The 25,499-nt window shown below is 37.7% G+C and overlaps 2 protein-coding genes across 15 annotated transcripts in view; one reads left to right on the top strand and one right to left on the bottom strand.

The window, feature by feature from the left end:
* The window catches only part of Arhgap24 (Rho GTPase activating protein 24), an 807,091-nt gene extending 799,164 nt beyond the window's left edge, over positions 1-7,927 (top strand). For all 5 annotated transcript variants that reach the window (XM_047566946.1, XM_047566945.1, XM_047566948.1 and 2 more), the window contains one exon: positions 3,575-7,927. In XM_047566946.1, the coding sequence (XP_047422902.1) occupies positions 3,575-3,818 (244 nt within the window). In that variant the 3' untranslated portion in view covers positions 3,819-7,927. The remainder of the gene's footprint in view (positions 1-3,574) is intronic.
* A 9,588-nt stretch (positions 7,928-17,515) lies between these two features.
* Mapk10 (mitogen-activated protein kinase 10) overlaps positions 17,516-25,499 on the bottom strand; it is a 607,392-nt gene continuing 599,408 nt past the window's right edge. For 9 of the 10 annotated variants that reach the window (XM_047565880.1, XM_047565878.1, XM_047565879.1 and 6 more), the window contains one exon: positions 17,516-22,563. In XM_047565880.1, coding sequence (XP_047421836.1) covers positions 22,421-22,563 — 143 coding nt within the window. In that variant the 3' untranslated portion in view covers positions 17,516-22,420. Of the gene's footprint in view, positions 22,569-25,499 lie in introns of all 10 variants that reach the window. The other variant, XM_047565884.1, reaches the window with a different exon arrangement.

Raw genomic sequence — 25,499 nt, 5'->3', positions numbered from 1 at the left:
GTGTGATCTGGGGGATCTCCTCCTGCGTGGTGTGCTAGGATCCTAAAAATGTGTCCTTCTTCTGTTGCTTTCCTGGTTCCAAACTCCTTGGGGTTGTATGTAACTGTGGAGTTTGGAGCCACAGAAGCAGGACAAATTTATACATATGGTTTTGATTTATCTTAATGTGTTTCTCATTCATTTACCAGTCATCAGACCAAAAGATAGCATATTTCCAGGAGTTACAGCAAAGTAAATAGACAAAAATACTACTTAGGAGACTGAAAAATTACATCATTGGACAGAGTATTATTTTTTTGGAAGCTGCACTAAATGGAAATGTGATTTGAATTTTTCTGTATAATTCAGGGTGAAAGGAGGTTTAAATTAAAAAAAAAAAAGGATCAGCATCATATAAGGTCACTCTTCCTTCTGAATATAGATTTTAGAGTCACTGATTCCAGAATTCTGAAATGCAGCCAATGCTTAATGATAAGATGGAACTGGCACAGGAAGCTTATCTTCCAAGGCAAGGGATAACACTTTAAACTTGTAATGGGTGCAGGAAATAATAGTATCAATCTAAAGCTTGAGATGTTTACATTCATTTCAAAAGCTGTTGGTCATAAATGTACATTCTGAGATCTGTGGTGCATTTCAGAAAATAGTAGAACTTTTCAATAGAGTGGCGTTTCAATGGACCATTTCACAGCAGCACTGGTACCCCCATGACAGGCCATGAAGAAGTCTGTATGCAGGAAGCAGGGGATGCTGCATACCCAAGCCAAGGCAGAGGAGAGGTTAACTGCTCTTGGCACTTATTCCTGTTTAGAGTTACACATTTTTCTTTAAATTTCTTTTTACCTCCACCCCACAAGTATTAAGAATAGATGTACTGATAGAGGCAGAGAAATGATAGAATATGTAACTTTGTTTAGTTATCAATGAGATAATAAGGTTTTTAGTTTTTAAATATGTGCATTTGGTGTTCCTTCTCCACCTCCTCCAGTTGGTTTCTACCTTTATTTTCTGAGAAAATATTGTATTGTAGTCAGAAACATGAAATTTTGCAATATCAACTATTTGGTCTAGTAAATACTATTCTCTTACTATTGGGTTGAAATACTATGTATTAACAAATAGATAAAGTATATTAATCAAAGCATTGAAATTGTTTATATTTCCCCTAATTCTTATCAGATAAATCTATAATTTGTGAGAAAGGTATCATAAGTTCTCCAAACATTAATCTGGGTTTATCAATCTCTTTATAATTCTGTGATTATTTTATATAGAATAATTTGAGTCTCTATTACTAAGCAAATAAAAGTTGAGAATCATTTATTTTTCCCTGTTGAATAGATCCTTTTACCATTAAATAATGTTCATCTTTTATTATAATAATGCTTTTTGTCTGAAAACCTGTTTTTCTGATATTAATATTGCTATACCATTTTCCCAATATCTTTTCCATTTTTTAACTCTCAAAATATGTTTTATTATTTGATCTGTGGACTTGTGTCCCTTTCAATTCTGAAATGTTTTTATTCACCTTTTTGTCTATTCCAGCTCCCCCATTTTCTCAGTTTTCTCTCTCTAGAACCTTATTAAGGAAGGTATGTGGGTTTTCTTTATCTTCCATCTCTATTAACTTCTGTTTCTTACATTAAATTGTTCTATTAATCAGTCTTTCAGAAATTCTGGATTTCTCAGATCTCTTTTCTGATTTACTATTTTTTTCCTCTGCTGATTCAATTCTGCCACTTCTACAGGTCCCTGAGCAGAGTTTGTGTACTCCCTTTTTTGCAAGAAAATCTGTATTCCAGACTCTCATGAATAACTCACACCTTTCTGCCTCTCTGAGACCTCATCTCCTGTTCCTATGCAAAAATGAAAAAAAGCCCTGGCCTCTATACAGAGTCGTGACCCCTGTGTACTTCTACTTATGTTCAGTATTTGAGTTTCTTCCATGGTTCTGATGATTGAATACTTTCTCTTATTTATTTTAACATTGACTATGCATTTTAAAAATCTTAGTTTTGCAGCATTTTTATGTGTATGTGTTGGGAAGGATTCCTTCTGTATTCAACTCAGTCCATTGGAATCCTGGAAGTTTCTTGTAAGTGCCTGATACATACAAATGTGTCAATATATTATTTTGTAAGGGTTTGCTTTCTTAATATTTTTTAGCTTCCTCCAACATTTTTAGATCTAAAATAGCTTTAGAAAGCAAAGAGAATATGTTTTATGATAATTCTGGGTGGTAACCAGCGCAGTACCAGATTCTTATATAAAAATGTGATCATGTGCTTAAAATAGCCTTCTCAAATATGATAGAGTATAAATTATTACTATTTTTAAATTCCAGTTGCTTACAAAGGGAGGATAGATTTATTTTAAGTGTTTTCATTATCTGGATGAAATACCCAGAGAACATATTAGGTTCATTTTTATTTTTTTCAAAACAAAAAATTAATTGAGATTTTAATTTGAAAATTGTTGTTTAAAATAATCAGATTATGAGAGCATACTAGCCTTTTCAGTTTCAGTGGTCTGGTAAACTTTAGTGATCCCCACGTAACTTTAGGGGAAATGGAAAAGTCAACCATTACCAAAGTACATTTTCAATTAAATGAGTTTTTAATACTCCTCTTTTGAACTTGTGTGTGTGAGTGCATGTGTATTTACATATACAAGGGAGCCTTGAATCTTACTGGTTATGCATAAAAATAAAGTCTTTGTTTTTAAAGAAGTTACCTTAAATTCTACAGTTCTCCAAAAGGATACAGCTATCAATTTATAAGATCTAATTTAGCTGTACCCTAGGATGCACTCACAGTTTGGAAAGCAGTGGAAACTCGTGATGGCAGGCTATTGGCTTGGATGGGATGCATGTTTGCAAAGATTCCAGTGTTTATTTAAGTGATAGCAATAATGTCATGGTTAGATTTAAGTCCACTTCTAAGAATGAACTTTTCTGGAGCAATTTAAGTTCCATGTAACAAAAGAGTAATGAAGTGAAACTTTTACCTCACTTGGCAGGGTCAACTGCCTACTTTGGGACTCCATGTGCTGCAGGAAAGTCCATTCTTAGAAGTGGATTTAAATCTAACAAGGACATTATTGCTATCAGAATTTTTCCTTTCATAGAAGCAAATGTGTTTTTCTTCCTTTAAGTCCAACTTTATTAGACTCTTTCCCCTTCCATTCAGTGAACCAAGTCCACATTTAGTGTCTAGGAAGCTTCCTTCCTTGACTACCTCCTGCTTCTTCCCTCTGAGTGCTACATGACCTGCACCTCTAGTTTCTCTGGGTCAAGAGTTTGTTCATGTACTACTAAATGACAACTACATACTTCCAAGAGATGCCTTGAGACCTTATTACTAAAATAATAGTAAATCATGTTAGCAAATAGAAAAATGAAACCACAAAATAAAAGCTTTTTGATGGTTTGATCTTGCTTCACTGATTTGAAAGACCTCATTCTAATTTCCTAAGCACTGGAGACACAGAGGTAAGAACATAAATGAATCCTTCTTGCATTTCAAGTGAATAAAATTGTTTTATTCTTTTCCCCTCCTTCTGTCCTCTGTAGTTTGGAACAACGAAATTTGACCTTGGAAACCGAAATGATGAGTCTCCACGATGAACTGGATCAAGAAAGGAAAAAGTTCACAATGATAGAAATCAAAATGCGAAATGCTGAGCGTGCAAAAGAAGATGCTGAGAAAAGAAATGACATGCTACAGAAGGAAATGGAGCAGTTTTTTTCCACATTCGGAGAGCTGACAGTGGAACCCAGGAGAACCGAGAGAGGAAACACGATATGGATCCAGTGAGCCTGCTTTCTCCGCTGTCTCTGATGGCTCTGCAAAGGACTCTGGGGATTCTGGTGGGAAACAATATGGGATCAGGTGACTGGTCACCTGGCTGTACAGAGGTTTAACTGGTGAAGGAATGTCATTTACAGTCATTAACTATCCATATCTGCAATGTGTACCAAAGTTATATCATGCCCATAATGCTACTGTCAAGTGTTCAACTGGATATGTGTATATAGAGTAGTTTTTAAAAACTAAACTAAAAATAAGAAGCATATCTCAAGAATTATTTTATTGCAAGTCTCCTATGTAAATGTTAAATCGATATGTTGTTGCAATTTAGCTTGCTTTCAAGCTTCACCCTTGCACTTAACATAAGCTATTTTTGGCATTGTGTTATCATCTGCTTATTTTATAGATCAATATTTTTATTTCCCCTTTTGTTGAGGAAATGAAGATAAGAAGAAATATAAATATATAAAAAATATATGAGATGAGTTATTAAAAGCAAAAGAATACTTTGTGGCTGTGCTGTTTGTGCCAATAGACCTTGCCATGACCAAAACTAGAGATGTAAATCGTTTTATAAAATACTGTAGAATCACAGATACCTTTGAACTGCTCTTTAAATCCTTCTCTTGGCCCAGCTCAGACTTCTTTGCAAGATAATCTGACACAGAAACTTTGAGGTTGTGTAAGAAAGTCCCTTTCTCAATACCCCTGTCTACCTTGCCAGACTCACAGATGCAATGTCTCCCATGTATGATGCATCTTAAGGGGGAAACCTTGGTGAAGAATGGTATTTCACCATTCATGCCTCAAGTTGCTTTGTCCTTCTGAGCTGAGTCTCTGTAACTGCTGGATGGCTATTGGAGGCATTCTTCCTGCTATTTGGAAGTTAGGAAATGATGCTTCTAACCCATGCCCCACTTGAGCACCTGTAGCCTCTCCTGGACTGTGGTCTCCTGCTCCCCAGAGATTGCACTTTGAAATGAAAGAAATGAAGTGGTATCACTGTGACCTCAGTGAAATCACTGCAATATGTATCACATAGTGACATATTTCTCTCTCTCAGGCTCTTGTCATCTGGGAGTCTCTCTTTACCACAGATGGTTAAGGCAGTTTGCAGCAAGATGGTGGGAGAAGAGGACCAAGAGGAGTTGGGGGAAGTTTGGAAGGAGCAAACTATTTTGCTTCTAATTTTGACAATATCATTTTTCTATATTGAAAAACATATTTACTCATAATAATTTTAAAACATGAATGCTTAAAAGTCCAATTTGGACAAATATGTGAACATCAGAAATGTTAACTTTCTAGAAAAATCAAGGCTCTCTGAAGTTATTCTTTTGGGAAGACAATTCTTCACACACCAGTCAGTCAATGATTTGGGGAAGCCAGGCAAATAAATCTCACACTAGAAAACAAAGTCACAAAGGCATAATCAGAAATAAAGACTACTTGAGTTTATGGAATTTGTGGTTTTGGAGATTGAATGTGTGTTTATTTGTTTTCAAGGAGTGTGGTCTTTATAGAATTCATTCTTCTCAATGTTCTGCTTTTATTTATCTCTCCCCACTGAGCAAGATTATGTGGTCTTTCAGTATCAAGCAGCAACTATATAGCAATATATACTTCTTTATCTTGACTTAACTTTTCTCTGTCTTTTCAATCATGAAAACACATACAACAGTTACAGGGTTGGGGCAACTGAGGTAACACAAAGGCTCCCCTTCAAACCCTGATTCTTGAGGTTAAGTCAGTAAGATTTCAGACATGTCATTCAGAGTAACAAGCATGAGTTTATTAGAGAGGATAGGAAAAGGTAAAGGAGAAACTCTCCACGGACAGAGAGGGTCCTCAGAGAGGAGAGTGCCAGTGTGCCTGTTTTTCTTCAGTTTTATTGAGGGTCTCAGGAAAGTTTCAGAGAGTCTTGCCCAGATTCACCTCTTGACTTTTGACTGACGCCAGAATGACATCAGATTTTCAAGTCCCTATTGCCATGACAACTCTAGGTCACGTAGGTCCGTGCTGACTGGTTCTAATTGGGCCCTGTTCTTATAGATTTTATGGATAGGGGTAATTATCCTTATCTCTCTGAGTTCCAGGACCTGGACTATGTAAGGGTCACAAAATTCCCCTGCTCCCACAGCCCTCCCACCACTTCAATATTCTTAACATTGGTGTTTGGGCATTTGGGGCCTGCATTTCTCCTGCAGATAACTGGTTGGTTGCTGAGGAATGTAACATATCCTGTGAACTTAAGCCAGGCAGGGCCACAGGCAAATTGCTTTATTAAAGTGAAAGCATGTGGGGGTTAGTGCAGTGAGCCCCCACTGTATAATTTTATAAAATTATTCCTTTAACCTCATGTTCCCACCACTCACGCGTGTCTATTCCCAATCACTACCTGGATGTCCTATAAGAAATTCAGATTCAAAGTGGGCAAAATCAATCATAGTAATCCCCCCCCTTTTTTTTTTGCATCTTTCTCCAGTTCCTATCTTATTTAATGAAAACCAAAAAGTTATAAAATAGTTAAAAGTAAAGGTTTTTGCAATCAAACTGCCTGGATTCAAGTAGTCTACAATTTCCCCATTGTCACTGAATCTTCCATGCAAATTGTTTTCCCTCTGTGCAATTGGAATAATAAAAATATCACTCCCCAAGATCTGCTCTGATTTTAATGCGATAGCTTTTGTCAGGCTGATCACAGAAGCTAGCATACGGAAGGACTCCATCAGCATTAATGTGTTCTTCCTTCATCACTTCGCAATTCACTCGCCAAGTTGGCTATTCTGCCCATCTTTGCCTTTAAATCTGTTCTTTTTGATCAGATTTCCTTCATCCTTTGATGAAAGCTTCTTAGACTCTTATCTAGCATCTTCCCTTTATTATCAGGTTGCCCTTGTAACTCACTCATCTGAACATAGCTTGGCTCTTCTAATGACCTTTGATGACTTTCCCTAGACCAGGACAAAGTTCTTCACATAGAATTGCTCCAACCCCCAGTTTCATTTAATTTCCTAACACTTTCTGTGACACCTGTCATACCAGTGGACACCTCTGGAACTTCCCAACTGCTTTTTCTGTGTCCTTGTCTATCTCCCTTCTCTCTCTTGCAGAGTTCAGTCATCTTTTAAAAGCCAAATCATTGTTAGTTCACCATGAAGTTTCCTAGAATCTCAAAGCAGAGTAAGTTGCCTTTTGTGCTCCCAATTTGTAGATATTTATTTTAGCCTCTCCCATATCTTGTGTTTTTGTTGCCAAATCAGAAATATTTCAGGAGGCAGCAAGGTAGAGTGGAAATAACAACTAGAGCCATTCAGACCTAGATAAGCATCTCAACAGGCCTTAGGCAGGAAGTACAGTTAAGGACAAATCACTGAACTTCTTTGAGTCTGTTTTCTGGCCTGTGAAGTGAAAGTCACTTCCACAAAGTAGTCGCATTGTTATTCTTAAGGGGAGTAGGTAATAAGCCTATTCTAGTACCCGCTGCTTCGCTCCATTGATAGCTCCTTCAATAACTGAAGCTTCTTAAGAGACCAGGATTCATCTTCTTGATCTTTAATCCCTCCCCTCCCCTCTTTTTGGCAAATGCAGTGCCAGTGCTGAGCATTCGAAATGATTTTTGGAAATGGAACATAATAATCTTCCTGTTTCTTAACCTTTGATTTATGAGGGATGCTTAGTTTAATTTTATTGATCTCCATGACCATGGTCTCCAATTGATGGTTACCATGAGCAGCATGTCCATGTGGGTTCTATTAATTCAGCTAAAAGCCTTGAAATTATCAACTGCAAAATGACATAAGAGTAATTTGGAAGTGAGTTAAGGACACACACACAGTAGTTAGGTAATATTAAGAGTTTATTTGCTATATCCTGTTTATACTTCTTTGAAACTATGTAACTAAAATGATTCTAGATGACAAGTTCAACAGAAAGGCTTTGCTTCTGTGTTGGTCCTACTATGTTAGCTTCATAAATGGCTGGATATCCTTTGTAGAATATTGAAAATAGAATTGTCTACGTAATATCAGACCAACTGGAACATGGATTTTGTATGTTACATATTATGAAATTATAAAACATTCTGACTAGAATTTAAATAAAATCAGTCTTATTTATTCACTAGCTGAGACTTCCTTTATAAAAACTAGATCATTCCCAGGTAGGACATTATACACCACAGATATAATTATGTGGCCTTTGAAATTCAGGATACTATTACAGAATGCAATGCCAGTCACAAACTCCAGTGTTTTCTACTTGGCAGAGTTGCACCCAGCTTCAAGTAGCTTCATAGAGAAGGATATGCATGAGCTTTGGAATTAGAGACCTAGGTTCAAGTCCCAGTTCTTCACTTGACAGCTGTAGAAACTTTATACAAATTATATAATGTTCGTCTACCTGAATTTGTGTTTTTTTGAATGTAGATATAATACTAGTGCCTCTCTTACCAAACTTCTGTGAGAAAGAAGTGTGCTCTATGAAGTTTTTATTACAGTGCCTCACACATAGTAAGTGCTCAATAAATAGTAGTTATTGGCTCCCAAATTATTCCCAGTGCAAAAGTGTTCCAGTTCCTAAAGAACAGAGCAGGGTTCTGGCCTCAGTAATTTGAAATACTCAGCAGCAGCAAGAATGTTGTGTTCACCAGCAGAGGATATAATTACATCCTGTTCCCAGGGACGGACTATCTATCATCTATCTATCTATCTGTCTACCTATCTATCTGTCTGTCTATCTTATCTATGCCCAAATAAGCTTCCTCAGGTTGATGGCAAGGAAGGGGCAACCAAAGCACTCTTTCAGCTCTGAGATGAAATAATCACATCATACTCTGAGGATAATGTCTGAGGAATTATCTGCAATTGTCCTTCATCGACCGTCCATGTTCATGCTGAAGATGGTGTTCGTTGTTAAAGGTGCTGAGTAAAATAGAATGGAAGTGTCTAGGGATATGGAACGGTGAACTGAAGGGTAGGAACTAGGTGCCCTGGGATACCTGGTCTCCAATGAATACACTATATGATGTACTATAAAGGTAAGTAAGGTCACAGAGGTCAAACTATGAAATGCATTGAAGAGCCAACATTTTGACATATGACCTGAAGTGTGAGTCTAAAGTCATCAGCCAGGGTGGCGGTTTTGGTGAGGGGCTTTCCTAGCCTGTGCAACATCAGATGCAAAGGTTCTGTCAGGGCAGACCCCGGGGAGCCTTTGCAACGAAATAAAACGGGACTGTGCTGTCAGGATGGCAGCAAGCATCTCATTTATGAGCAGCACACCCTGAGATCCAGAAACAGCCCTAAGACCAGGGCAGCTTCTACACTTCTATGCTCTGATTAAAGGAAGCAGCAGAGCAGGAAACATTTTGCCTTGTTTGAACTCACAAACCACAGGAAAATAGGGCTGGAAAAGTGGCTCCCACAGGTCTATTTCATTATTCTCTTTATAGTCCTCTTAATTGTACAAGTGGGGAATGAGCTGAAATTTAGAGCTGCCCAGCTTAAAGGTCTCTTACCGAGGAGTGGCTTGGAAAACTAACAGCTCCCTAGGCAGCTGACATCTAGGGAACCTTCTGTAGAAAGTGTGACTAGTGTGTTTTCTAAAGCTCTATTTGTGGCTCAGGTTCAGGTCTGAATGATACAATTTTTTGCAGTACTGGGGATTGTACCTATGGCCTCACACATGCTAGGCAAATGCTCTACCACTGACTACATCCTCAGCTCTTTTTTTTTTTTTTTTTTAATTTTGAGACAGGGTCTTGCTAAGTTGCTGAGGCTGGCCTCCAAGTTGTGATCCTTCTATCTCAGTCTCCTGAGGGGCTGGGATTATAGGTTGGGATTATAGGTGTAATATAATTCATTGACCCCAGCATACTCTGTATTTTAAACCATGTCTAGCTACTACCCCTGTAGCCCCTTGAGAGCTAAGCCCAGGAGAGGCCAGTTTATACAACAAAGTTTACCTTTCGTAGGAAGTGTACCAGGAGAATATAGGCTTGTTTGAATGGGAAACCAAATGGATACCATTTTCTTTGAGTGATTTTGGTTCTGACCTCTAAGGAAAGCTCTGAACATCCCACCTATACTTGTGAAGGTCATGTCCATCTCATTCCCTTCTTCTCAAAATACCCACTTCCTGCCTCCTCACAATTGACTAATTATGAATCACAATAAAGTGTTCTCCAGGTACCATGGTTTTTATCTTCCCTCCAAAACTCACATTGAAATTTTTTTTTTTGACTTTTAAAGTCTCTTTCTTTTTTTTTTTTTATTTTTTTATTTATTTATTTTTTTTACGTTTACATAGGGTAATGATGTTTATTATATTTTTCCCCTCCCCCCCACCCCTCCTACCCCTCCCACCCCTCCCACCCCTCTTTTCCCTCTACACAGTCCTTCTTTCCTTCATTCTTACTGCTCTCCTTAGCCTAACTCTAAACCTAACCCTAAACCTAATGCTAGCCCGTCCCACCCCCCATTATATGTCCTCATCCGCTTATCAGCGAGATCATTCGTCCTTTAGTTTTTTGAGATTGGCTTATCTCACTTAGCATGATATTCTCCAATTTCGACCATTTGCCTACAAATGCCATAATTTTATCATTCTTCATTGCGGAGTAATATTCCATTGTATAAATATGCCACAGTTTCTTTATCCATTCATCAACTGAAGGGCATCTAGGTTGGTTCCACAATCTGGCTATGGTGAATTGAGCAGCAATGAACATTGATGTGGCTGTATCTCTGTAGTATGCTGATTTTAAGTCCTTTGGGTATAGGCCAAGGAGTGGGATAGCTGGGTCAAATGGTGTTTCCATTCCAAGCTTTCTGAGGAATCTCCACACTGCTTTCCAGAGTGGTTGCACTAATTTGCAACCCCACCAGCAATGTATGAGTGTTCCTTTTTCACCACATCCTCGCCAACACCTATTGTTGCTTGTATTCTTGATAATCGCCATTCTAATTGGGGTGAGATGAAATCTTAGGGTAGTTTTGATTTGCATTTCCCTTATTACTAGGGATGTTGAACATTTTTTCATATATCTGGTGATTACTTGTACATCTTCTTCTGTGAAGTGTCTGTTCATTTCCTTAGCCCATTTGTTGATTGGATTATTTGTATTCTTCGTGTAGAGTTTTTTGAGTTCTTTATAGATTCTGGAAATTAGGAAAACTACCCCATTCACAATAGCATCGAAAAAAAATAAAATACTTGGGAATCAATCTCACAAAAGAGGTGAAAGACCTCTACAATGAGAACTACAGAACACTAAAGAAAGAAATTCAAGAAAACCTTAGAAGATGGAAAGATCTCCCATGTTCCTGGATAGGCAGAATTAATATCGTCAAAATGGCTATACTACCTAAAGTTCTATACAGATTCAATGCAATTCCAATTAAAATCCCAATGATGTATCTCGCAGAAATAGAGCAAGCAATTATGAAATTCATCTGGAAGAATAAAAAACCTAGAATAGCTAAAGCAATCCTCAGTAGCAAGAGCGAAGCAGGGGTTATTGCAATACCAGATCTTCAACTCTACTACAAAGCAATAGTAACAAAAACGGCATGGTATTGGTACCAAAATAGACAGGTAGATCAATGGTACAGAATAGAGGACATGGACACAAACCCAAATAAATACAATTTTCTCATACTAGACAAAGGTTCCAACAATATGCAATGGAGAAAAGATAGCCTCTTCAACAAATGGTGCTGGGAAAACTGGAAAACTATATGCAATAGAATGAAACTAAACCCCTATCTCTCACCCTACACAAAACTCAACTCAAAATGGATCAAGGACCTCGGAATCAGACCAGAGACCCTGCATCTTATAGAAGAAAAAGTAGGTCCAAATCTTCAACTTGTTGGCTCAGGATCAGATTTCCTTAACAGGACTCCCATAGCACAAGAAATAAAAGCAAGAATAAACAACTGGGATAGATTCAAACTAAAAAGCTTTCTCTCAGCAAAGAAAACTATCAGAAATGTGAAGAGAGAGCCTACAGAGTGGGAGAATATCTTTGCCAACCATACCTCAGATAGAGCGCTAATTTCACATTGAAATTTAATTACCATTGTGGTGATGCTGGAGGTGGATCCTTGATGTGATAATTAGGCCATGAAAAAAGTTTAACTCCTGGGCTGGGTTGATTCTCAAGCCAGTAAGTTCTGCTCAGGTGGCACTGGATTAGTTACTCTGAGAGCAGATTGGTATAAAGTTGAGGCTATCCCTGTGTTTTCTCTCTTCCACACACACCTACCTGCAAGCTCTTCCAACGTCCATCATATTTGCAAAGCAGCACCTGGCCCTCACCAGATAAGCTGCCTGATTGTGGACTTACTAGCCTCCAGAACCGTGAGTCTAAATAAACTTTTATTTTATTTTTTAAATTACCAAGTGTAGGTATTCTATTGTAGCAACAAAAAAGGAACTAAGACATCAGAGTAATACCATCAAGTCCTCACCCTGATGCCTGTTGCTACACAGCCAAGTCATTCTCCCTCATCTGTATGCTTATCTCCCTATTGCTCAGTCTCTTCTCTCACTTACTCCAAATTCTGATCCCCTCTCCACTCCTCGGGCCTTTCCATTTTACCCACTAGATCTGGACCATACACCTGTCATCATCCTTCCCTAAATCCTTTTTTCTGAGACATGGTCACCCCCTGAAGACACCATTTCCCTTACAGCCCTCTCCAGTGGTTTCCTTATCCACAACCTGCATATCATTCCCTGAAGGAAGGGAAGACCTTACTTTGTTCTTTGCTGCTACTTCCATACCTTGTTAACTTCTTCTCTAATCTCCTTAGAGATTTCTTCTTATCATTTACTCAATATCTTAGCACCTAACCAATGGTTTCTCCCTCTCTCCTCCTACTTCATCCAGCAACTTGGCCACTCAGCTCCTTAACAACTTCTGAGAATCTCATTCCCCTCTACCTGGACATCAGAGGCCCACACCCATGGCTGCACTTCACACCTGTGCTACCCACACCCGCACCATCCTAAGACATCCATTGCAAGCATCCCACTCTGATAAGCACTGCTCTTTCCAGGCCACTCCCTTCCCCACTGACCCTTCAACCTTTCCCAGACACTTCCCCTAGTGTGTCTAAGGCATTGACTGTGCTAAGCTCTCACTAACTTTCATCCCCTGGTGCCATTTCTTCCTCCTTGACCAGCTTAGCTCCTTATATCACTTGTCCCACTCTCAAGTCCTGTTGTCATTTCCCCAGTACTTCCTACTCATTTGAGAAAAAAAAAAAAATACAACTCAAGCTACATCTGATTTCCGCTTACTCCTAAACTGCACTTAGGGAATTAAACAATTAAACATGGAACAAAACGAGTACCATGTTGACAGTCTCACGTTGCAATTATATAACCATGACTGACATGGCTCACTGCTGTCCAGCAACCTGTCTTCACAGCTTCCAAGGTAATTTCACATTTCTTCAACTTCTAAAGCCCTTCCCTCCTCACTCACAACTGGTGACTTCACTCCTGCCTTCCCTGCATCTGTCCTGTGCCTGCCACCTTTCCTACTGCCGCAGTGACTTTCTGCCTGTTGTAAGCCACCCAACTCCTCTGCTCATATTCCAGAGCCCAACTCTTGAGCCCATTGCTCCATCAAATAAGAACCCTTTTCTCTTTTACATTATCAAATTTGTTCTTTTTCTGTTTCATCAACATATTCCCATGTTATCATAAATTTATTGAAAACCTTTTATAATCCCATATTTATATCAAACTTCAACACCTTTCTTCCCTTTCTAGAAAAAAAAATTTGAATTTCCTCTATTTGTTTCTATTTCCTCACTTCCCACATTCTCTCAAACTCATTTGAGTTACTCTTTCTGACTCAGTACTGCATAGAATCTGCTCTCATAAATATCACAATAACCTTCACAAAATCAAGTTCAATGGTCCTCTTCAGTCTCTATTTTAGCCTCTCACTAGCACTATGCCAGTTGCCCATTCCCTTGTTTTTCACATGCTTTCTTTACATTACTTCTAGGACAGCACACTTTCCTGGTTTTCCCATACTTCATGGACATCCTGTTTCTGATGTCTCTTTTCTTGATGTGGGAGGTGTCTTCATCTTCCATCTCTTCCTTAGCTGCCCTTGATGTCTTAGTGGTTTCATACAGAATGGTTTTTAATACCATTTATAAGCTGATTACTCTCAGATTCATGTTTCAGTCCAACTTCTTCAACTCCAGCCTCATAGAAACCCCTGCTATTCACTTGGATATCTAATAAACAACTAAAATGCCAAAAGTAAACATGATTTTCACCCCATATATGCCATTAACTCACTGTTCTACAACTCAGTCATTTACATACCATCATTTATCTTATGGCCCAGGTAAAAATAATCTGGACTTTCTCTGATCTCTCTCTTTTTTTCATATCACAATATCAATCCATCAGCAAATCTTGTCAGCTCTACCTTTACTTACTTACATCCTGACTTAATCCTTCTCAGATCATCTACTTCCTAGTCCAGACTCATTCGGGTCTTTCTGAATTTCTGTTATATCTTATGATAACTGGATTGTTTTTGTTCTTTTTTCTTCCTAAACTTCTGTCTATGCAGGATCTAAAGGGATAGTTATAATAAGAAAATTTAGATGTATTATTTTCTTGTTCAAATCTAACCATTTTTCCATAATAGAAAATTCCCAAGATCTGGTTATGCTCTGAGTCCTGCCAACTGCCCCAATTTCATTTGTTGTTCCACTTTTTCTTGTTCCTTCTGCTTGATCTGCAAGACTTTCTGCTATTCTCTTTATGCTCTTACTCCAGGATCCTTGCCCTTTGAAATGTTCTTCCTGGGATACTGATATGCTGCTGTTCCCTCACTTTATTCAGGTCTCTGAGCAAATGTCACCTCCTCTGAAAGACTTGCCCCAACCACCTTGTCTACAATAGCATCCCTTCTTCACACCTTATTCTTTTAACCTACTTCCATTTCTTAGCACTTACTTCTATCTTGCTCCTCCAGTAGAATGTAGACTGCAGAAGGCAGAGGGTGCTGAACTCATCGCTATGATGTGTACCTAGAATGGTTCTTGGAAGATTGAAAAGTTCAATAAACATCTGTGGAATGAAGTGAGTGTTTAAAAGTCAATGTCAAATTTTGGGTTCAGACGTTCAGGGATGTTCTGAGTTGAATCTTTTACAGAAAACAATAGACAATTGCATTATACCTTAAGTTATTTCAGGACTCCAACGGTCAACCATAAGCTAAACAAATTTCAGAGATTTGGCTTCAGTGTGTCTCTTCTCTGCAGAGGCTGCAGTAACCCTTGTGATTTTGTTTGTTGATTTGGAGATCGTGATGCCAGCAGTATATAAGCCTCAAGCTCAGCATCCAAACCCCATAGGGAACATGTGTTAAAACAAATCTTTTGTATTGCAGACACATACACATGCTGTTTTTTATATGTTGTAAAAAATGATTTCATCTCTCAAAATGTAATGGAAAATATCCAAAATTCTCTTAAGTTGATTCATTAAGTGTACTTAGATATAATTAGATAAAATGAGAACATTGAAAGAAGATTTCCTGTTTCATTTCTTAAAGCAAACAGTAAAAATGGATTCATTCAAGTTATACCACTAATTTAAGTACATTATTATTTAAGAAGAAAGCAAATGAGATAAAGATATTTTACTTTATCACTTTTTTTAAAATACAGATTTCTTAACTATGAATTTTTGAAGATAACGACACTTTTATGTCTCCTACACAGAGGCATTCAATAAATGTTTCTGGAGTGAAATAATAAACTGCTTTTAAAATGTAGCTCAGAAATCAGACTAGAAATTTAGAAGTCTTCCTAGAGCTTACTTAGTGTTAATTTTGCAAAAACACTAAGGAAGAGGTGATTGCATTTTGAAATTCTTTCTTTTATAAAAGAAATACTTATTATTAGATTTTTTGCCTTTGTAAAATACTATTTGTATTATAAATATTTACTTTGTGTAATTTTGTGTAATATTTTCACCAACACTGATTTAAAAGTGTAAATGAAAGACAGATTATGTGTGAGACAGTCTTATAGGCAACGTGGAGGATTTTTCATAAGGATAGTGTTTTGTGCTGCTTTTGAATTATAAAACACGATGAGCTATTGGTTAAACCAAGAGTCCAGACAAGGTAAAATGAAGGACAATACCAGAAATTCAACGATGAGGAAGTAAAAACTACCCACTCCATGGAGTGAAACTTGAATCCCCTAAGTTGCATTTTAGACTTCTTTTATGTTGGTTTTATTGAACAGGAAAAATGTGTCTTTAAAGAAATATTTGACATACAGGGAATAGAAAATTTTAAAGGGGTGTGTGACTCGTTTCCACATATGTCATCACATCTCATGTGTCTCAGAAATGTAAACTTTTGGAGCATGTTTTGACAATTTAAATTGAACTAAATTGTCAAGCACGAGGAATTCAGGCTGGTACAAAGACTGAAGACTTGCAAGGTAGAATGGCTCTAGACAGGAAATGAGGGCTCTTTGTGTGCTTGATTGTTCGCAAATGCCTTCCAGGCATGCCTTTCAAAAGTATTGCAGAAAAGGAAGATTACATATATGGCGAAACACCATCTTGGTGAATCTGTAATATGAAAAATCTCTACCTTGGCTATAACCAGTGCTGCTACTGAAACAAGTAAATTCACCCTTTTAGGCTCATTGTTCCATACACTGCTTCAAAAAAGTAACACCCAACAGCCCTACTTCTCCTAGTTGCAAATTACCAAAATTACCAAATAGTTGGTAACCTTTTATGGTCCTGGAATGTACCAATAACTCCTTCTGATGCCATGAGCAATCACCCTGTGGAATACAATTTCCCTTCTTATTCTTGTGATACCTATGCTTCATCACTTTTAATGTCATTTTTTGAGAGAGCAAAAATCTGTGATGGCAAGTAGAATAGGAGCTGTCCCAGAGGTACTAAAAGGCTGTTGGTTTCTATCTTTTCTTAAATAAATAAAAGAATAAGCACAATAATCCAAGAAATAGGCACATTATTCTTCCAGGCTTTGTCATAATTGATTTGCTTTGTCATAATTGTAATATATTACTTACAGAAATAGAAGGGCTGTTCCTTGAAATTAAGACACTGCCTGGTAACTTTAGTTTAGCAAGGTCAGTGACCTCCTTCCTTATCCAGCCACAAAATCATATCTTTTAATTCACCAAAGAGTTTGAGAAATGAAAGTCGGCTACCATGTAGATAGAGAGAAATCTCTTGGATAATAATTTAAATGATTAGAATTTCTGATAATTTTAGGAAATTTAATCCTGCTCTTCTTACTCCATGCTCACAGAAAATGACTTGTTTTTCTTTTGCTGATTTTATACTTTAAAGAAAATTTACTGAATTTTAGATATGCAACTAGTATTTGATGACAGAAATGAAGTTATTTTTAAAAGACACCAATCTTAAATGAAAACTCAGCATTCTGTGGTTGTATTCATAGTGCACACTCTTGATCCAAGGTGAGAAAGTAGTCCACTGCTTATTTCTTATTTATTCCCTGGTGCAATCAGACCACACTACAAGTTTCTTTCACCAGGGGTCAAAATGAATGATGAGTGACCCATCAGTTACCGTCTGTACATGAAACCCACGGCAACAATCATGATAACCATTGTTAACATGCAAACTCCAACAAAGTCTGGGTTTGGATTTGGTTTTATGTTAAGAGAAGCAGATTTCCTTCAGTTTTAATGATTCATAAGAAACAGAAATCACAATATATTGACTCAGTAATCCCTATGAAGAGTCAAAAGAAGTCAAAGTTCTCCTCTGTTTCATCCTCTGTTCCAAAGACATTTTGAATATAAAGAAAAAACTTAGAAATGAAAAAAATATGAGAAAGAACACAGAAATGACTTGAATGGTTTCAAATCCTTATTAAACATCACTGAGATTGCATTTTATCCAAGAGGCTGCTTGACTTCAGTTCTCACTTCTAAGACCTTGCAAAGAAACTGGACCTATACGGTTTTGACTTTCAGGGTCAACTTAAAATTGTAAGAGTGTGTATGAACATGTGTGTACATGTGTGTGCTTTAAGTACATTTTATAAACACGGACACAGGACAATTCTCATCATTGGTAATCATCTTTGGAGTCCAATCATGCAGAATAACAGGCAGGTGCAAGTTAAATCTCATTGCAAGATGGACATGGCAAGGTGAACAGATAATGCTAGATAAGGGCTGGGAGATTCGTTTCTATTAGGATGTACTGGCCATCGGTCCCACATAATCAAAAGTTAGATATACAGGAGTCCATATATAAACAGAGGGCTTCCACTTCAGTTTGATTGACCAAAGAAATAGGTCAAAGTGAACAGACAGTTAAAGAACTAAGTGCCAAAAAGGGGTGGGGAGAGAAAAAGAGGGAGGGAGGGAGGGAGAGAGAGAGAGAGAGAGAGAGAGAGAGAGAGAGAGAGAGAGAGAGAGAGAAAGAGAGAGGAGAGAGAGAGAAAGAGAGAGAGAGAGAGAGAGAGAGAGAGATCTTATATTGCATCACAAGGAAAATAACTAATTTAACTATTTACATTGTAACATTTTTGTTGTTTTTACATAAAGGAGTATCCTTCTTTGTTTAATGATATCTCTATAAAACGTTGGACTCTTAACAATTAAAATGTGTGTGGAGGACTGAGTGGAGAGGGGGATTACTCTTCAGACCCAAAGAGGTTGGGATCAAAATTCCTCAAGCAATTTTACTCCTCTGAGCTGTAGAAGTAACTTTTTTTTTTCCAGCAAAACTAGTGGACAACACTCTTACATAATATAAGGCTTTTAAGATGTAGATTGTCATATGTTAAGAGAATTGAACAGAAATAGATTTTTGTATATGGTCGGTTCTACAATGAATATTTAAATTTTTAAACATCAATTTTATTGTTCTATCCCCTGACAGGTCGCAAAATGATTTATGTATTCTCATCTGTTCCACTGTGCCCTTTGCCAAGACTAATTTTCTAAATTGCCAGTCAGCTGTTATCAGTATCTTTAGATAATATTTTTTCTGACAATGATAACAGATTGAGAAAAAGTGTCCAGCTTCTTGGCCATCAATTAAAATAGCCTCTTCCAACTGGTGGAAGTTGACTCGGCCCACCACAAAGTTCAAACATTAGATTCTTGAAGGTGAAATCTTAGTTTCAGTATTTATTCCACAATCAGTAATTTTGTTTTAAGGTCAATGTATCCCTTTGTGAAAATGAACATACTGAGCCACAAAACTATATAAAAATAGCAAAGACATTGCTAAATTGGTGGTGGTTTAAACTCTCAGGATTTAATTCTTCCTACATATGGGTACCAGCCATCCCTTCCGCAGAACACTACATAATATTTTATTAAGAATCACTGTGAAACCAATTGCCTAGAGAGGAGACAGAAGGTTGGGTGCCTCAGAGCACCAACTTCATATTCTGAAGTGAGCCCCCACCAGAAGCAGGATCTCCATTTTTTTTTTTTTTTCAAAAATATAATCCAAGTGACTTGACACTTTCCTGCCCAAAAGGTAAGACCATCCATCTTTTGGGAATAACAAGTGATTACATAGCAAATATTTGGTGCTTTTTCTGCCTTTTTCTCTTGTGAAAAAAAGAAGACTCAGTGCAGAATATAATCTGTGAGTTTGATCATAACCTAACCACCTTTTAAAGATACTATAAGGGGACCTAAGATTACCAAGGCCTGGGGGCTTTTAAAGTGGTGATTCTCTTTGTTGTCCCTTCTCCCTTCATCTGTCTTGCTTTGGTCACCTAGTAAAATCAATCCAACAAGAAATCCAGAGGCCAAACCCTTACCTCTATTTGTAAATACTCCTTAAATTCAAGTTTTCTTGGCAATAACAGACCTCTGGCTACAGGTAACTAGCGCAAAGACCCACTGAAGGAACAGGAGATAAAAGATTAGTGGAGCTTAGGGAAGGCTGCAATAGTAGGAGTGGGGAACTGTCTAGCTCTCTCCTGATTTGGTCTGCATGAGTAAAACAAATGAAATCCCATCGTTTGTGCAGAATGAGAGAGAACTTTTCTGTCAAGCACTTCTAAGATGGTGCTGGAGATTTCCTTGTGTCTCTGTTGTCATCTGTGACTGATGAAATTCCCCTCCAGACTTGTGTATTTCAAGCAGCCGTCTGCTCTCTGCACTTAATCCCATGTGGTATAAAGTGTGTGTGTATGGGCGGGTGTGAGGCCACATTCATGTCAAGGACAAAACACAGAGGAAGAAGAGAAGTGAAGAGTATGGATACAAAGAAAAGAAGTTTAAAAGAAAGGAGTGTGACAGAAAGAAAAGCAAGAGAGCTTATATGAATGAGGAGGCATTAAAAAAAAAAAAATAACAGGTCATCTGAAATATTAACCAAAAAGAATGGTAGCAAGATAGAGAGTGGGACATTCTTATTTCAGGGGATAAGCTGCACAATCTAACGATGTTCTTTCCATTTTAAACAAATTGTTCCTTGCAATAAATCCTAGTGTGTGAAGCAATCCTACAAAAGGCAGCATAGCTCACGTGGTGGTGGTGGTGGTGATAGTGGTGGTGGTGGTGGTGGAGGAGGAGGAGGAGGAGGGTGCAGGTCCCTAGGGACTCTATTGCTTGAAAAGAGACAGCTTCTCTGTTATTGTATTAAGGCAGTTTTCAGAGTAATGGCATTCTCCTTTGCTCTGTTTCTGTGGGGCTTCCATGGCCACTCATAACACACTTACCAACCATCCATTTCATGTGTTTCACTTCTTTTTCAGGTGAAATATCACCACATTGGTGAGCACCAAAATGGCCAGAGTGCAAATAACTGTGATGGTACTTCACCAAAGTGAATAAGAAGGGAAGCCTGTGCCTCGTTCCTATTATTGCTGAGAAGTCACACTGGTATTGCCGAGTATATAACCAAGAAGTTTCACAGTGCCTCCGTCAGTGCTCGGAAAAGCACTTTCACTTAATTGAAACTAAATTCAGGTAATTTTGCTAAACATTGACACTAATGCTTCATGGCTTGGAGACAAACTCATATTGCTAACACCATTTAGCAGCAGTAACTTATGGGCAGTTATTGCTCTCACATCTACTGCAGTACAAATTTCAGATTATCAGCCCTTCTTGGATTTTTCAAACTTATGAAAATAAATACATAAACATGAAAACAGTCATATAAAGGAGTCAGGGAAACTCCTGAGAAATAACAATGTTTGTGGAGATGTTTTCAAATGCTAATCTAAGGATCACCCTGGGTTTTGGAGATTTTATTTTAACTAGTTAATTGTATTTTTTTTTTTCCAGAAGAGGAAAGCAATATTTCTTCTCAAAAATAAAACCTTGGCAGGCTATGAATCTGGGAAGCAGTCCACAAATAGAAAATGCAACCTACCATCTGAAAAGAGTCTAGGTGGGCTCGTATTCTGCTAAGCAAGTCATACGGAGGCAATTCCACTCTGTTTCTGGAAAGGATTCTTACCATCAGAAGTGTACAACGTGACCCTGGCTCACCACCTGCCACCCTCCTACAGCCTCCTGTCATGACATGTAATTTAGAAATGACAAATGGGGTCTACTCTTTAAAATATGGACAACGGTGTCCCCTAGCACCTAGGCAATAACCTCCTCTCGGTTTTAGTCCACACCACAGCCCTACTCGCTAATCCCTGCAACCTGTTTGCTGTCTGAGAAAAGACCCTCAGCTTTTATTCACACATTCTTTCTAAAGGTCAGACCAGTCAGAACCTGAAAACTGTTACCCCTCCCCCACCACACTGTACATAAGCATCACATATGTTCTTTCTATAAATTGGTATACAGGTGTCATTTAATCAGTTCAAATTTGGAAGCTACATCTTCGAGGGTCCAAGAGCTCACTCCCCTCTTACATCCCCCCTTTACATGTTTTCTTATAAGACATACAGATTAATCAATTAACAAACTAAACAGCTTATATACTGGCAATATATTACAGATGGGTTTATGTCAGAGTAATAGATCACATGAAATGGACCATGTGGTACCCCAGTGCGTGATGTCTTGGGAGAGCCCTGAGGACACTGACAGTAGCATCTCTACGTAGTGCTGCATGAGTACAGACACATGCGGATCTGTATCTACATCCATCTGACTAGGCCAAAAGGAGCAGGTAGATGCAAGATAGAGACACACACATGCTGGATGGGGCCACTGCACACCTTGTCATGCCATTTGAAAGGGCAGTTACGGGTTGCTGGTTTTTTGCAGCCATTTGAATTACACTTTATGTAAAAGGCTTCTCTAATTGTGTTTGATTTGCTTCCTGTAATAAGCATCGTTGGAAGGAGACCAAAGCAAGAGCAACTAGAAGTTAAATATACATTTGAGCTTAGCTGCATTACAGAACTTTGGAGAAGAAGCAGGCTGAAAGATTTGTTTCAATTTTAGGCTTGGATTCTCTCCCTTTCTGATTTCTTGACATTTTGTGTCTGCATTTGTGTGTGTGCATGAGTGTGTGTGTGTGTGTGTGTGTGTGTGTGTGTGTGTTCCATCACATCATCTCCTGAAGAACGCTGGGTTTCGCAGGCAGGCGGCTAGTCACCTGCAACAACCCAGGGGTCCCGCCGAGGCTTCCAGGCTGCTGTCAGTGTCAGATGCCAGGGTCTGGTCGGTGGACATGGAGGAGATGTCATTGACAGACGAGGATGGAGGGAGACTCTCACTGCTGTTCACTGCTGCACCTGTGCTAAGAAAATGAAGACCAACATGACTAAATCTGGAACCAGAACCATCTGAATTCCATTCACGATGCTCAGATGGCCAAATACAAGACAGATATCTAGTCCATTGTTCTTTCCATGAACCTTCATAGAAAAACTGATGCAGGAGAAATCAAGACAAAACAATGCAGAGTCCCTGGGTAAAAGTTATTCACAGACTACTGCAGTGGTTATCACATCTCATTCTATATTACGAATCACCTGTGATGCTTTTCAAAAAAAACTACACACTAATATCTACTCACGCTGTCCTCCAATACCCTGCAACCCCAGTACCTCTAATACTGCAATGGAATTGACTTTGGGTGAAGCCAAGGCATTTCCATTTTTAAATAGCTCCCTAGAGACAGTAAAGTTTATTAGGGATTTAAAAACACTGGTTTATAGAGAAGATAGATGAACCCAATTGTTGTTTTTTGTTTATTTGTTTTTTTGGATTGACCTCAGGGGTCTTTAACCACTGAGACACAACCCCAGCCTTTCTTATTTTTTGTTTTGAGACAGGGTCTTGCTAAGGTGCTTAGAACTTAGCTAAACTGCTGAGACTAGCCTTGAACTTGTGATCTTCCTGGCTCAGGCTCCCAAGCCATTGGCATTATAGGTGTGCACCACTGCATCAGGCCTGATTGCTTTTAATACAGGAAACTTATAAAAACAAGCACACGCAAGGGGCCTGTCCCAGAAATAGGGACAGAGGTGAATTTGGAGATTACAACACTAGCAACAGGAATATATAGAGAATAACAATAGCACATCATTATTAATATGACATCTATCATGGTTTGTATCTGAAATGTCCCCTAAAAGTCTATGTGTTAAAGACTTAATGACCAATACAGCAATATTCAGAGGTAAGGCTTCTAAAAAGTGATTGGATCTTGAGAGCTCTGACCTCATCAGTGAATTCATACTCTGCTGGCATTATTGGGAGGGGTAGAAACTGTAGGAGGTGGGACCTCACTGAAGGAATGGGTCTCTGGGGCATGCCCTTGAGCACTTTATCTTTACCCAGTCCTTTCCCTCCCACTCTCCTTCTCTGCTTCACAGATGCTTGTGCACCACGCCCTTCCAACCTGCAGTTCTGACTCACCTCAGGCCCATGCTGACCTTGGAGTGAAAACAATGAAACCATGAGCCAAATAAACCTTTCCTCCTTTAAGTTGTTTATGTCAGGTAATTTGGTCACAGCAACCAAAGCTGACTAACACAAAATGAAATTTAAAACCCATGTAGAAAAACCAAGTAAGACTTTTGATGAAAGTTACCAAAAAGAAAAAAATAAGAAGGAAAAGAAAGAAAGTGGAGAGCACACATCTTGATTTTGTGTATACTTTGCTACAGGCTTGCTTACCTAAGATCTGCAAAAAGAGAGTCTGCAAATAACTCTGAATTATTGACAGGTTAATTTGGAAAATTCTTTTAGTTATCTAACACATAGTAATATAAAGATTTTGAAATTCTGAGGAAAAAAAAACTTGTTCAGTAAAAACTTGCTGAGTGGCAATAGCTTTGAGAACAACAAAGGAAAATAAGCCAAAGGCACTATAAAACATAATTAAATTTCATAGCATACTGGAAACAGTTCATTTACCTTTTCCTTTTCTATATTCTTTTTATCTAAATAATATGAGTGGTAAAATGCATGCTTTGTGAAATAGTTTGCTATTAAAAGTATCTTTCACATAATCACCTAATAAAACTTGAGGTAAGGCATTCTCACTAAAATTGTATATGACAAAATATAGTATGCAAGATCTGTTTGGTGAAAAATAATAAGTTCAAAATAAGTTAACAATAGCATTATCACATTGACCTAACGAATAAGAAAAAAAACAAAACTAAGGAATTGAAGCATACACAGAATCTTTTCTCCTGAAGTAAACATTTTTTGCCTATGGAAAAAAAAGTGATGAAATGTTACAGTACCTAGGAAGGACCCAAATGCCTAATCTAAGGCATGTTGCACATACCCTATTTGTATTTCAAATCTTTATTTGTTAGTTATAAATGTATTCATGTAAATATAGGAAATATGAAAAATAAACCAAAATGCAGTGATTCTCAAACTGAGGCTAAGAACTAGTACTATCTTTTGGTATATTTCCTTTTAGTCCTTTTTCTAGGAAGTTTCCCTAGTTGTGATTATTTTATAGGTTTTCCTTTGAATCCTAATTATTTTCATATACAGAAAAACTTAAATATTTTTCATGATCTTTAAACTCCTAGAATGAGCAATATATCCTAGTCTAAAATGTTTCTGGAACAGATTTTTAATGTCTTATTATCATCTTTCCATATCTAAGCACCCTCATTATCAAATTAATGTGTAATGTAAACTTATCTGGTTTCAATTTATTCTAACTTTACTTAATTAAATCCCTTATATAAATGTGTGGAGCATGTTCATTTCCTCTTATAATAAGATTCCATATACTAGCATACAATCCTTCCATAGCTCAAATGGCTAACTCAGTTCTCCCCCTATTCTGGATTAAATTAGACCATCGTCTCTTATGGTTTTTCATACGATCTAGTCTCTAATAATTTAATGTCACTATGAAGGACTTCACAGAATTCTCTTCATTTTTTTCACATCCTTATTAAACACAAGACTCTTATAAATGCCTGATCAATTGTGGACCTGACAGAGCCAGATTGCCTTTTTCTTACATCCATTTGTCTCCTGAATGATATTCCCACATTATAGATGGTTTTCAAATCATGCTACTACAGTTTAGATTTAGTTTTGATTTGTGATGTGAAATGAAGCCTATATATCTTTTTGTAACAGTTTTATTAAGATATAAATCAAGTATTGTATGAATTATAAATTTAATTTGCACAATCCAATGTTTTTGGTACATAGATACACAGACATAACCACAATCTATTTTGTA

This window comes from Sciurus carolinensis, chromosome 10 (genome assembly GCF_902686445.1).
Source record: "Sciurus carolinensis chromosome 10, mSciCar1.2, whole genome shotgun sequence".
Taxonomy (NCBI): Eukaryota; Metazoa; Chordata; class Mammalia; order Rodentia; family Sciuridae; genus Sciurus; species Sciurus carolinensis.
Note: the sequence above shows the minus strand (reverse complement) of the source record. Positions and strands in the feature narration are given on the sequence as shown.